Raw genomic sequence first — 14,465 nt, forward strand, 5'->3', positions numbered from 1 at the left:
TGGGTGTAATTTATTTGTTTGCATTGAGTCCCATACTCTATTAAATCGAGCCTGCCTCGTTTATAGGGATGGGGCCAAGACCGAGACGTTCTTCCAAAAGTTGAGACGAGAACGATACTGAGAGGGAGAGAGAGATATATATATATAGAATTACTCTCTCTCTCTCTCTCTCCCTCTCCCTCTCTCTCTCTCTCTCTCTGTAAAATCTAAGCGAGATCGAGACTTATACTAAAGTTCAAATCACCAACCCTGAGACCTTCTGTAAACAAAACCACGTGCATGCAGAAAGCATTGCAAACTCACAGAAGTAAAATAATCCACACGAAAATCCAGCTTTGTTACAGGATTCATTACGTAAGGTAAAAGAACGGCTAATTTGTAGTATGGGATACGCTGCCGCAAATGACGTCTCACTTTAAACCCAATGCTCTTTCTTTTGTACTTATTGCTTCACCTTTATGGTTAACTCTTTGCACCAGTAATCATTTCCCATAAATTTGGCTTCTTTCTTGCATGCGAATTGAATATATTTTACTTGCATTTTTTTAGACAAAATGACATAACATAGTATGTATATTTCTAAGGTTTGATATAGATAGGAGTGTATTTGAAATTTGTTTGTAGATTTTATGTATATAAAATATATAACGGGCATAAACAGCCATATGCAATGCTGTAAGTCCAATAAATATATTGATGATGATCAAAACAAGACAAAAGTACATTGTTTTACAATCAAGTAGTTCAGGATGTCCAAACTTTTTTCTGTGCAGAACAAGTAACTCCTTGTACAATTCGTTGCGGTCCAAATTACGTTATATTTACACTAAAGAGCTACTAAAGTGAGGCATACATAAAGAAGTGGCGGGCCGGATGCGGCTCATGCGCCGTAATTTGACCCGGCATTTGGTGCAAAATATTGCAAAAATCTGGCTGAAGAAAATATATTTTATAACTGAAAAAGTAACTTTTAATTCCGTTAGTAGCGACTTGAAAAAGTAACCGAGTTACTCATCTAAAAAAAACGTTACTCGAGAAAGCTACTTTAACTTCTAACGGCCTCACAAGTAACTTGTTACTTCCATTCAAACAGTTAAGTTACGGATCCCGTTCCACACCTCTCAATGCAACAAACTGCCAGACGAGCAAAGAAGAGAGCGACCGAGCGAGGGCAAATTCCAAAATGGCTGCCGCTGAAACCCGACACCCTAGGCAACCGATCGAAGGGCCATACATCAGAGCCCTCTGCCGTCTTCACGGCTCATTTCGAACGCTGGATGCTTATTTACGACACGGCGAGGGTAAATGAAGTCCAGATTGCGAACAGGTTGAACATTTCTGGGAGAAATCTTCCCCCACCCACGGTAAGGGAAGAAAAGGGAGAGGGAAGGTTACAAAAGTCGGAAATGCAAGTCCTTTGACGAACAACTTCCCCCCCATCTCTGGAACAGGCGGTGGTTCGTCAAAATATTTCACGTTATTTATGTAAAATAATACGGTGATAATGTTTTGAAACATTCAGGGTTTTCGTAAAGAGGGATATGACCGTAGCTTTTCCTAAATAATCCCTCATAGATTTTTCAAGGAGGTGGATAGTTTCTTTGCTGTAACAGCACAAGCATCAATGATGACACTGAAGAAAGGGATGATGTGCCACGACCTCCACAGCTTTTAGAAACAATTAATTATCAATGTGTAATATTCTGCACGCACTTTAAAACTTCTTAGATTTTTTGTGTACCCCCTGCACATCCGCCTTTTCTCTTCTCAGGGTAGAGCACCATACTGCCCTTCCATCCAAAAGAGATGTCTGTAAAACACGTTTTCAGCACTATAAAAAAAAAAACATATACCAATATTTCCTGAACACCCTCCCTAAAATTCTTCACAAAGTCCAATTTATGGTGAGTTTGACTCTAAAACTATCCTTATTTAATAATGAAATAACACCCTTCACAAAAATTCTGGATGGCATCTGCAAAATCTCCTTCAGGATCAGGACCCTACTGTTCCCAGGGGCGTGCGCAGGGTTCTTTCCAGGGAACCAGCCAGGAATTATTTTTATTTAATAATGAAATAACACCCTTCACAAAAATTCTGGATGGCAATCTTCAAAATCTCCTTCAGGATCCGGACCCTAATGTTCCCAGGGGCGTGCGCAGGTTTCTTGCCAGGGGAACCAGCCAGGAATTATTTTTCTATGGGGGGCAGGGGTGCACACAGGGGGGAGGGATTATGGCGCAGGCTGCGCCATCGAGAGTTTTTTGGGGATTTTTTCCCTTCAAATAATATAAAATTCAACATTTATATATTACTTTCAAAATATATGCAAATGGGGGAGAGAAATATCCAACTCTTACATATTAGGCCTTAATTGACACGTGGGTTCTGGGGGTAGGGTTCTGATTTAAACGTTTGGGGGGGACAGTATCCAACTCTTGGTTTTAGATTATGGCGGGTATTTTAGTTAGAGGGGGATTGAGCATTAAATTGAGGGGGTATCCAATTTTTGTGTATTACTATTGTCTTAGACTGTTGTGGAAATTCTGGTGTGGAGACTGAGAATTAATTTTTGGAGGAGGTATTATCCACTCTTCAATATCAACAGTAAGTCTAAAATTGACATGAAACTTTTGGTGGTAGGATTGAGTATTAAATTTAAATAGGGAGAGATGAAGCTCTTGATAAGGTGTTAAATCTTAGATTGTCAAGGGATTTCTGTAGTGGAGAGAGAGTTTGAACATTAAATTTTGGAGACTGTATTTCGTTTCGACCCCGAACGTGCCAAAACAAGCTGGAAAAGCCTAAATATTTCGTGATCCTAAGAAAATATAGACACTTCATTATATTTATATTCTTGAAAGCCTGCAAAGAAATGGATGTAAAAATTTTCTTGCTCGCTTCGTTCGCAATGTTATGTTCCGAGAATGCGTGTTTGGCGCTTTACTAAAGTGAATGTGAAGTTTTATACTATAGCAAGACATAATATACATTACAAGACATAAGCGATATTATCGATATTCATTAATAACATCACTTCTTAAAATATAATGCTTAGTGTTGGTATACTGCTTAATTTAAAGCATGTGCATTATTTGGAACAAAAACATGTCGAATCCGCATTTCTAACTTCTTGTCACAGGAAAATTTTACTTTAACAGGTTAAATTTTCACTGAAGATAAAATCCACGTAATTATTGTTATGGGTAACTAAAATAATTATATTCACCCCAAGAAAACGGTGGGGAGGGGGTGGAGTTCTTTGAAAGAGGAACCGTATTATATTATCACCCTGAGCTTCACGATATGTTTTGAGGGCGCGAATACTATAATTTGGGGGGACGCATGCCATGATTTGAAGGGGGGGGTGCGCCATTGGTCCACTTTGCCATTCCTACCCCTGCATGGGGGCAAGCAAGGAATTCTTTTTCCAGGGAGTAAACATTATTTTCCAGGGGGTAAGCAAGGGCTTCTTTTTCCGGGGCAAGGAAGGAATTCTTGTTCCAGAGGGTAAGGAAGGGATTCCTTTTCCAAGGGGTAAGCAAAAAAATATTTCTCCAGGGGGGTAAGCAAGGAATTATTTTTCCAGGGGGAGGGGAGCAACGAATCCTTTTTTCATGACAAACAAGCCTTTTCCTTCCAAAAAATACTGCTTCAGTTTGAAGTAATCGTGTTCTTGTAACAATTTGTACCAGTCTTACTTCCAATTATGTCCCCCTTGTAATAATCAGCGCGAATTAGTGTGACAAACGAAATTATAATGTGTGGAATAAGGTATATAATTTTGGGACATTCATTTTGCAGGTGGTGTAACGACCCAATTTGCCCAATCTCTCCGGACGCACATGGCTGCCTCCTCAATAAATATATTTCTGCATTTTCGGGAAAATGCGTCCCCTTTGTTCCCCCTTCCTACAGGCGATCTCTAGATAAGAGAACAGATAATTTGCGTTCCAACTTTCAGCGTGCCCAACTTCATTTTTTCAGCGGTGGTAACTGCGGAGATATCGAAACGGTCTTATTAATTGTGTCATAAAACCGTCCCGTAAAAAACACCAAAAAAAAAATTAGCCAGGCCTCATTACCGCTCACTACGCAGCCAGCGCCTCCACCAAAAATTGGCCACTTGATCCTTCGATGCAGGGGGCGAGCATTGAAGAGGGAAGGGAGAGGGGCGCCCCCACGTCTCGGAGGGAGCAATTACTCCGTCTCGATCATCGCATATCCGGTTTCAATCAGAGGCCATTGTCGTCGGGACGCCGTGTCAGGTGACAAATCTCGGAAGCTCGTCGAGAGGTCTTTCCTACTGCCTCTCGAAATGGAAATATTGGAACCAACGGAACATTCCTTTCCCTTGAATTGCCGGAGGAACACAGAAACACTTATCGAAGAGCAGCGCTGAAATAAGCAACAAAGGTTGGGTTGGTTTTCAGCCAGGAACAAAGCCCCGCAATATGATTCCTGCAACAATGGGCAACGCAGGCATCGAATTATCAAAATTTGCTAGGTGGCGCTGACTGATGATAGTCTTTAATTTTTTTAACTAATGCAATTATCATCTGTTTTGTAATCTGTTTCTTTTTTAAAACTATGAGCCAAACTTTATGTACCCGCATTAGGAGCCATTACCATCGGTAATTGTATTTTAGAATGTTCCGTAACTGAATGAGTTAAAGAGGAATGCTTATTAGCAGAGGTGGATAAGTTACTTTAAAAAGATACTTTGCTTTCAAAAGTATCGTTCTGCCGATATCGTTACTTTGTAGTATGGTAAGAAAATTTAACTGTTTACAAAAGTATGACATCTGTGACCTCCCAGAGTAAACTACATTTACAAGTTGCACAAAGCATATTACGTCCTCGCAAATAAATGCTCCATTCTGAATTTATCAAAGTAATGCAAGTAACTCAATGCAACGGAGTACCGTTATTTTATCACGTAAATTTGGTAATGCGTTACTAGCATTACGTTAACCCCGAACTCTGCTTAGCAGCATACAACATTTTTAGTGTTAAAGTGTAAACTTAATTAAGGAAATGTATCTCTGTGTTGTGTAAGGGTGTGTTGAGAAATGGATTTGGGAGGTTCAAAACCCACCGAATATAATACAGAAGGTTTTTCGGGATCTCTGGTGACGATTTTGAAATCCGCTGGCGGCGCTGTTATCAACGTCAGTCCGTCCAAACGGTGCATGCTGAATCACGTCAGTATCGAGAACGCGTGTGCAGAGTGTTGTGCCATTTACCTACAACGACGCCGAAGAAAATTGAACCATACTGGGAGGGCTACATAACAGCCCTTTCCAATGCTAAATATAGCTATTCGGCAATCAAAGGAATGTGCAAGAAGCGTGGTTTTGTGATATCTAAGAACGGGATCGGTGCTGTATTGAACAAAAAAGGCAAAGGCCGACTGGGCCTAATTCCACAGGGGAAGAAACAGGCAAATCCACGAGCAGCTACGAGTCGTACACCGGACATAGTGAGAAAAGTGAAGGCCCTTGTGTCAGGTGATAACCCTGCCCGCCAAAGGAGTATCGCACGTAAGTTGGGAATGTCTGTGTCAACAGGGAACACCATCATCAAGAAGGACCTGCAACTAGAAATGCGGCATAAGCGGCGAGTTCAAAGCTGTTGCCTCGTCACATTGCGGAACGTCGCACGAACGCTAGAAAGCTCTATGAGACCTATCTTGCAGGGGAGAGATGGAAAAATGTGGTGACATTAGACGAAGCATATGTCTACCTTAGTAACTGTCACAAACCCCGCGCGATTTACTACCGCCCTCGCGACAAAAACAATTATCAAACATTGTATCGAGAATGCCAGGAAAGTTTTCCACGGGGTTTCATGATCATCGGTGGATACTGCTATAATGGCAAGCTATCAATTCGCCGTGTAGCTAATAATGTAAAGGTGAACTCCACGTACTATCAGGATGAGGTTTTAACACGCATTTATAGCATAGATATCCCGGCACTGTATGGGGGGGCCAAAAACCAGGTCTGGGTGCACCAAGATAAAGCATCCAGCCATACCTCCCGTTCGACTCGTCTGTTCTTACAGCGAATGGAGGTGGAAAGTGGCATCCGTGCAATTCCTTACAGCGACATTCCGGTCAAGGCGCCAGATGGGTCACCCATGGACTTCTGTGCAATTGGACTCCTAAAACGGGCCTTAGGAAAGAGACGTCCACGCACTCTCAATGGCCTCTGGAAAGCCTGTCAGGAGGAGTGGGAAAACTTGGACATGATAACACTTCGGAAAAGTCTGTTGCAATGGAAATTACGTTGTCGGGCTATAGTGCGGGATGCTGGTTTTCCAATTGAGCATGATCGTTGGTGGCGACATGGGTTTTCATGAACTTATCACCCTTCCAACATTGTCCTCAGAGATCCCGAATGACCTTCTGTATACTATTATGTTCGAGAAGTCGTAGAGCCTGAACAATTTACCTCTTTTACGTCGCAATATTCATGCTGCAAAGTTCTCCATTTATTGCCTCCAGATGGAGCAGAACTGTCATATCAGCTGACGGCCCACCAGTTATCGTGCAAAGTAAATGGGTTGGATTGAAATTTGTGTTATTTTGTGTTGTTTTTCATGCCACTTTTGGTTAATCGCAACGAGTAAAGCAAGTAAATGCCAGTTTCATTTTATCTTGCAACTGATGGAGAAAATTTCATGAGGCAATTCAATTTTTTGCAAATCATTATACACACCTTGAATGTGGACAATTTTACCTTTTTTTTTCCATCTCAGCTTTTAGTAGTGCGAAATAATTTCGTTATTGGGAGACGTACTGAGACGCACTGTAGAGACAGTGGCGGCAATTGGCTTCTAAAACTAGTGGGTCATGGTGCCAAAACTGGAAGGGGGGGGGGGAGGGGAAGAGAGCTTACTCTCCCTCGTAGATAAGGTTTAGCAGAGTGCGGGAGCAAAAGTGTGAAAAAGTGGGGGGGCGATTGCCCCCTGCTATACGCCGCCACTGTGTAGAGAATAATAAATATCTCTTTTCATTAATTGAACATGTTAAAACATAACTGCATGCTATGTTTCAGAAACATAATAAAACCATTTCAGCACCGTTTAGATACGGTTTCTAATCGGAATTGTGTCAAACAATGCCAAAATAATCATATAATAATATTAACATCATTATCTCCCTCGGTATGTTTTTTTCTGGGCGCGAAAGGGAAACATACCAAGATTGAGAACTAAGAACGGAAAGAATATGTAAGAAAATAACGGAAAGAGTTACAAATAAATGGGAGAATGGAAAAAAACAAAAGGTAATTTTTCCATATTCCACGACGGGGAAGGGTCAAGTGACCCTCAACCCCTTCGTTGGGTACTCCACTGTTTGTCGAGCATACAGAACACTCGCATTACAATTACGCATTTCTTGCAATGGAGATGCCACCTAGCGAGCAAATGCTTCCTCACAGAAACCGGACACTGAGAAGCAAATAATGTTTGTAGCTCTGTTCCCGAAACAAGAGACAGCGGTTGAACACGTCAATGTGACACCCGCTCTGCTGTGTGAATTGCATGCCTCGCATTGCAACATCTCCTGCACCACAGCATCGAATGTCTCTGCTTGCTTCCTGCTTTGCGCAATCCGCAGTACTCATGAACAAGAAGAATTTTACGCTTTTTGTATATTGTCTCTCATTTTTTCATCAGATAAATGAAGCAAAATTATTTATTTATTAGCTTTGCCAAGGATCCAAGAAATTGTGTTTCGGTCAAGAGATGATTGCATGAAAAGACATGAACGGATTTTTGTGAAATTTTATGACAATATTGACGAAGGGGGCATATATTGAAGTAGGATCAAATGTAAGAGAGAGAAAGAGATATATGATAGAAAGATGTAGAAATCACACAGAGAAAGAGAGCAGAGAGAGAGAGAGAGAGAGAAATATGAAGACAGGACACACGTATTAATATAAAATGAAGAGACGTCAAGTGACAATTACGTAGAAGGCCGTGGTCAGATTTTGATGAAATTTGATGGTAGCTTGAATGCAAATGGATATCGTGACGAATAACAAAAATAACGTGGATTGGAAATAAATAAGAAACCAAAGTACGTTGTATTATTGATCCTTCTAGAGAACAATTGACAGTATGAAAAATAGATAGGGCTGTATTCACACTACCTTCACAATAAATCCAAAAATAATGAAGTAAACAAGAAAGGAGAACAAGAGAATAGACTTGAAGGTACACATTCTGTATTCAATGTTTCATAAAACTGTAGTAAATAAATATTGCAGCTGAATGCTATACAACACCGCCAGATGGGGATGACAGGTAAGAAACTTGGCACGGTATCGTCTTGTTTCGCAAATCACGAAGCGTGTTCAAAAAAAAATACAAAAATGTAGAAAAATATAAACTTAGAAATAAAACAACCAAACTTCTCCCCCGTCCCCTTCTTTTTCTTTTCCTTCATTGCCTGCGAAATGGCGCAGCAAGGATTTGGACGGTGAATAATATCTAATGCCTATTTTGGGGGAGCATGAAAATATTTCTGCTGTGACCTGATGGATTGTAAGTATAATAATCAATTTGGATAAAATTTGTTTATTTTTTTTGTAATGTAGCCTATTGTAAATTTAGTGTACAATAACAATCATTACCATTATAATTATTATTATATATATTACTTCTACTATTGAAGTTTTATTAATGGCCTGATTCCAACCTCCCCCACCAGACAAATTTCTGGCTACGCACATGCTCGACATTATCATTGCAAACAAGACTCTTTAGATCCTCTTGTGAATGAATTTCTTCTTGTTATAGTATGAAACATGTACAGCCCACCGCTCAGGAGAAGATCCCTGACGGAAAACAAGTGACGTAGCGGCAGGAGACTCCACTGTTAGGGTTGGGGGAGTGCACCCTGGGTCAGAAACAAGCGCTCAAATCACTGTCCGCGCACGGTCAGGGGGTATCCACATTAGCGGTAAAGGTATGATCATCGTCAATATGGTGTTGATTTCTTGACAGAGTACACCGATTTTTTTGATTTTTTTTTTGAACCAAAGTACGTTGAACTGCCGATTATACTAACTACAACGTTTAAGATATTTTCAACGACGGAATTGGCTGTTGCAGTACTGGCGTTCGAAGCAAATGGCAAAGAAGAAAATATAAAAAGAATTGCGAAAGCGGAGAACGTTTATTTGCACTTACAATGTGCAAAGCTACAAATGTCAACAATGTCGGTCTAGGTTTGGCATGAAAATTCTCGGGATGATTGTTTCATATCGACACTGTTGATCATTTATTTTATTCGAAGGTTTCAGACACAACAGCTAAATAATGTATAACTACCATAACTCTTACAACACCACGAAAACCACGAAAAATTCCAAATAAATCATCACAATTAAACATCCACGCACAAGCACTTCCACAACGACAATGACCGCAGTGGAAGACTTCCTTCTACCCCTAAAATCTGCAAATAGACCGGTCTTCCCCTGTCCCTCTGCATGCCCTCTCCCCTCATTTGGGGATCTTCCCGTGAGCGGTGAGCTTTTTTCTGGTAATAGTAGAATAATCCAAAAGAACTCAAATAAACAATCCTCCCATTATCGCGCTGAATACCATCTCAAAAGACGAAGTGAAAACATAAATGCTGAGCGAGATGGAAGAAAGAACAAGCCTTGTAATGAAGGATATGCGAAAATGGAGGATAGATATGGAGATAGGAAACGGGAGATCCCCCCTTTTTTTTCTCTTCTCTTTTTGACGAAAATTTTGCTTAGGTGTCATATTTGTCTTTAGCGAGACGGGAGTAAATCGTAGTAATCAAATCACCTTTTGTACTGCTTCAATCCTCTGATAATGTTTCTTTGTTTTGTTCCTCCCCTATACATGCATTCCGCCTGCCCCATTCCGCCTTGTTAAAATCACCTTGTGAGGTGACACACCATCCTAGACAACGAACTGTAACACTTCCTTTCACCACAAACTTTTAATTTAACTTGTTCGAAACAACCTTTGAAAAAGTCTGAAATAATATGTTTACCAGACATGTTACATAGAAGTGAGTATTAAAAAAAGAAGAAGAAAAAATGCATTCACGAATCATGAATGCATTCACGATAGAACTCGCGTTAAAGTACAATTGAAAGCAACTGAAATTTTTATTGCATTGCGACTTGAAGGGGGGAAAAAGTAGGCAGAAAACAAACTGTTTCTAATCAACAAAGCTAAAAAAACATTGTTGGTAATTATCGAAAACCACAAATGAAACCAGCTGAATATATAAAAGAAGAACAATTCTTGATAACAATGCTGACGAAAGAAAGAGACGCTGACATTTGAAGAGATTCGATGGTCAAGATGACGACATGGTTTTAACAAGTCGTAACTTAACTTGAAAGTAAATAATGTTTTGAAAAGGGGGGTGCGAAGGCCCCCGATGGTAACAGAAACTCAATAGGGTAACTGTAACATGTCATTTAGATTGCATTTAAACATGAAAAAACACGATTATAAAATATATAATTTAACAATAACCATCTTCGCACTCTGTAATTTTCACAAGGTTTCTTGGTTCATGCCCTAAAAATGCATTACCGAAAATTTTAATGCATATTTCAGCACTTTAAATGTATGATTTCGAGATCTCTTACGTGGCAGTCCAGGGGTCATTCCCAGGTGTAAGCCTCAAAATTTCAGTTTTGGCTCATCACCATGACAATAATCGACTAGCTACTTGAAAACAAGATGTAGTGCACTCCATTCTAGGAAGCCAGACAACAGCGGCGATGGGACTCGATGCCACTCAACGAAAAGCAGGCAGGTTTTCTTGACCCTCAAAAGACTATTTCGCTAAGGAGTTTAGTTACTTTAAAGTGTATATTTAGAAATTTTTAGTATTAATCCACTTCTGAATTTTCGGATGAACTCAATCCCCAACTGCTGCCGCTTATTACGTAAATCAATGACCTTCAACGTCGATGCCGAAAGGTTTGAGTATTGATTGATTTGGTGTTTTAAGTCCACTTTATGCACAGTAAGGCTAATCGGGACTGGACCTACAGTTTAAAGTGGGATCCGAACCACTATGTGCCTCCACCGGGTATCGAACCCGGGACCCCTTGATTACAAGGCGACGACGGAAGGTTTCATTAGTTTAATTTATTATACATAAAACTAGCGCCACAGACGGCGTTCCAAGATTAGCACCCCGTTCCCAGTAATAGATACGATATTTGTATAAACACGACAGGCGGAGTTTTATTCATGGCGTTCGTTTCTGATCAATTGCGTGTATTTACATTTATACTCAGATTCGCCAATGTTGCCATCTCCTGTACTTTATGCTGGATCTTTACTTGCGAATGACACACACACGACATTGTTAGATAACCATTCGCACGACCCTGGCTGGAACATCCTCAAATTTACGTGAATGATCATCCCCAGCCAGCGAGCCAATCACAGCCCGGCCGCCCCGCCCACCGACCTATCGCCGACCGTCTCCCAGCTGCAGGTACGAGAAGGAACAGGCGGGGTCGCACGGGCACAGATGACAAGTTGGTGCTGCAGCGAGACACGAGAGAGAGTGCTCAGTGAAGTGTGCAGTGTTTTGTTTCTTGACACATGGAAGTGTCCGTGCTGACCCAGTCCCAGGATCACCACCACGGCAATGGACCTGTCGAGGCGAGGTTCGACCCCATGACCCGCCACCACGGGGTCATAACCGCGACCCCCGACTCCGCATCGACCCCAAACCCCAGAATGACCCCGACGAACATAGGGCTGAATCTGGAGACCGACACGGAGGACGCCAGCAGCGGGAGTGTACAGGGTGGTGTGGAAACGCTAAGTCAGGACAGTGTGAATGTTGGTAACAAAGTTTCGGACTTCCTGGGGAAGAAACCGCTGTCGTTTTCTCCAGAACAGGTGGCGTGCATGTGCGAGGCTCTCCAGCAAGCGGGGAACATAGAAAGACTGGCGCGGTTCCTGTGGTCCCTTCCGCCAAACGAACTATTACGCGGGAACGAAGCCGTGCTCAGGGCCCGTGCAGCAGTCGCCTTCCACAGGGGCGCATTCCACGAACTCTACGCGATCCTGGAGAGTCACAGCTTCGAACCCCACCACCACAACGAACTGCAGCACATGTGGTACCTCGCGCACTACAAAGAAGCGGAGAAGATACGCGGTCGTCCTCTTGGGGCGGTGGACAAGTACCGGCTGAGGAAGAAGTACCCTCTGCCGAAGACGATCTGGGATGGGGAAGAAACCGTGTACTGCTTCAAGGAGAAGTCCAGAAACGCATTGAAAGAGTGTTACAAGAGGAACAGGTACCCGACGCCCGACGAGAAGCGTAGCCTTGCACAAAAGACTGGACTCACGTTGACGCAAGTGAGCAATTGGTTCAAAAACAGGCGGCAGAGGGACAGGACGCCTCAGCAGAGGGGGTAAGTTGAGATTTTCACATCTTTTTCCATTTTCCACCCACGTGGCGTGCATTTGCTCAGAACCTGTGTCCAAAACTTCGCGCGTGTTTTGGATTATCTCAGCGATTTATTTATTCACACACCTGTGCAAAGGCGCCCGCAGGATTTTTTCTCAGGGGGCAGTCGCAAACTTTTATTATTATTAACATTATTACTGCTATTATTATTGTTTTTATTTTTTTTATTATTATTACCTACTACTACTAATGTTTTTTTTTAAATTACACACATTTGAAATTTCCATATTCTGTATATCTATACAGAATTTGCACAATTGTATACTTAACATTAATTCATGTAGTACAAAAAGCTGTTTTTTATAGATAGATAATCAGTGTAAAATAGACTGTAAGCTTAAATGTAACCCTACTTCTAATAATAATAGTTGCTGTAACTAATCCTGTCATAGAAAACAATACTTCTTGTTATAAAATATATCTACAATTTCACCATTTGAATTGCATTAACTTTCCAGAAATCTCAGTTGAGGGGGGGGGGGGGGTGCCCCAACCTGCGGGCGCCCATGCACCTGTAAGTATGTGGCCATGGGCTGAATCGGCAAATTTTATGTTTTATCTTGTTGATTTTAATGGATGTTAAAGAAGATCAATTATAAAAAATGTATGTGTTTGTTTTAATATTATATAAAATGTGTAGGCTATGTAAACAATAACAAAGAAAGATGCAATAAATATTCAGTTTGGATTACACGTATCGTATCTTTCTTTGCTATTGTTTACACACAATTTGTAAAATATTAAATCAAATGTATGGTTGACATATTTTTATATGTAATGTACTGTAACAAATCAACAGCAACAAGTATGGCCGGTTTAGCCCATGGTTGCATAACTTACATTTTCTAATGTATTATATGTAACAACATCCAACAATCTTCTCACCAAAATGTTCAGTTTTCGTTCACAAGAGCCCAATTTGTCGTAATTCTGGTGCTAAATTCACCTTTGTGCCCTCCCCCTAAAAAAGACTCCTTCAGATGGAATAATGGGTATAAACTCCTTCCCCAACTTTCCAAACGGCAGATTGCGGTGGTAAAAAAATATGCACTATTTACTTATTTAAAATTTTCACACTACAGACAAATGCCAATTTTTAGTGTTGTACAGTAAGATCTATAAGTGTTACCAGGCAGGGGCCAGGGGGACTGAACCCCCCTGGAACTACCGACAGTCCCCCCTAGCACTGAGGTCAGCGCCCTTGACATTAGATAAAACTATTTTGTGTATTTTGTTTTCAGTGAAAAGCGAAAATGTAGACAGCAGATATTATTTTGCTCACAACTTTGCTGAAGGATAAATTAAGGGAGCATGAACAGCAGCTATTACATTCGTTCATCTTATTTATAAGAAGTGTAAGTAGCGACAAGTATTTAGGAGATTCTCTTCTCTAGACTTCAGAAAGTTTCTTCACAGGGGAGCTTCCTTATCTTCACCTTCGTTGCCCCTGTTGCGACCTCCCATTTATACAGAAATATGTGAATTTGATGTCATTATGCAAATTCCCTCCGCATCTGCGTCAAAGGTTAACAGCTCCCAAGTTTTGGGAACGAAGGGGAGTTTTATTATTTCGGCCGGGGAGTGTAATGTACGGTATACACTATGATTGAAAATTCTCCATCTTTTCTTGTGTAATATAAATATCTGTATCATCAAACGTAGTGTGGAGTGTGTAGTAAGGGATGATTTCAGTAGCAGCCAATTAACACTTCAAATGATATTTTAAAAGATATAGAAAAATGTAGTATTTGTGTGATATTTATAAACTTTATGTAATTTATTGACCACCCTCCCCCCACACACATAATTTACCTTCATTTAACATTGTTAACCTTTTGAAAAAAGGACTTGATTTACAAAGCCCCCCTGATAACCCGTGAGCCCCCCCTGGAGATCAATTCTGGCTACGGGCCTGAGTGTTACCAAGCAAATTGTCCATCACCACGTTTACTCCCTT

General features: G+C 41.0%; 1 protein-coding gene across 1 annotated transcript in view; it reads left to right on the top strand.

The window, feature by feature from the left end:
• The first annotated feature begins 11,552 nt into the window (after window positions 1-11,552).
• LOC145978947 (homeobox protein SIX6-like) overlaps window positions 11,553-14,465 on the top strand; it is a 58,968-nt gene continuing 56,055 nt past the window's right edge. Inside the window, exon 1 of the mRNA XM_083111955.1 lies at window positions 11,553-12,452. Coding sequence (XP_082968081.1) covers window positions 11,632-12,452 — 821 coding nt within the window. The 5' untranslated portion in view covers window positions 11,553-11,631. The remainder of the gene's footprint in view (window positions 12,453-14,465) is intronic.

The sequence above is a fragment of the Lepisma saccharinum genome, chromosome 25 (assembly GCF_977018435.1).
Source record: "Lepisma saccharinum chromosome 25, izLepSacc3.1, whole genome shotgun sequence".
NCBI classification, from domain to species: Eukaryota; Metazoa; Arthropoda; class Insecta; order Zygentoma; family Lepismatidae; genus Lepisma; species Lepisma saccharinum.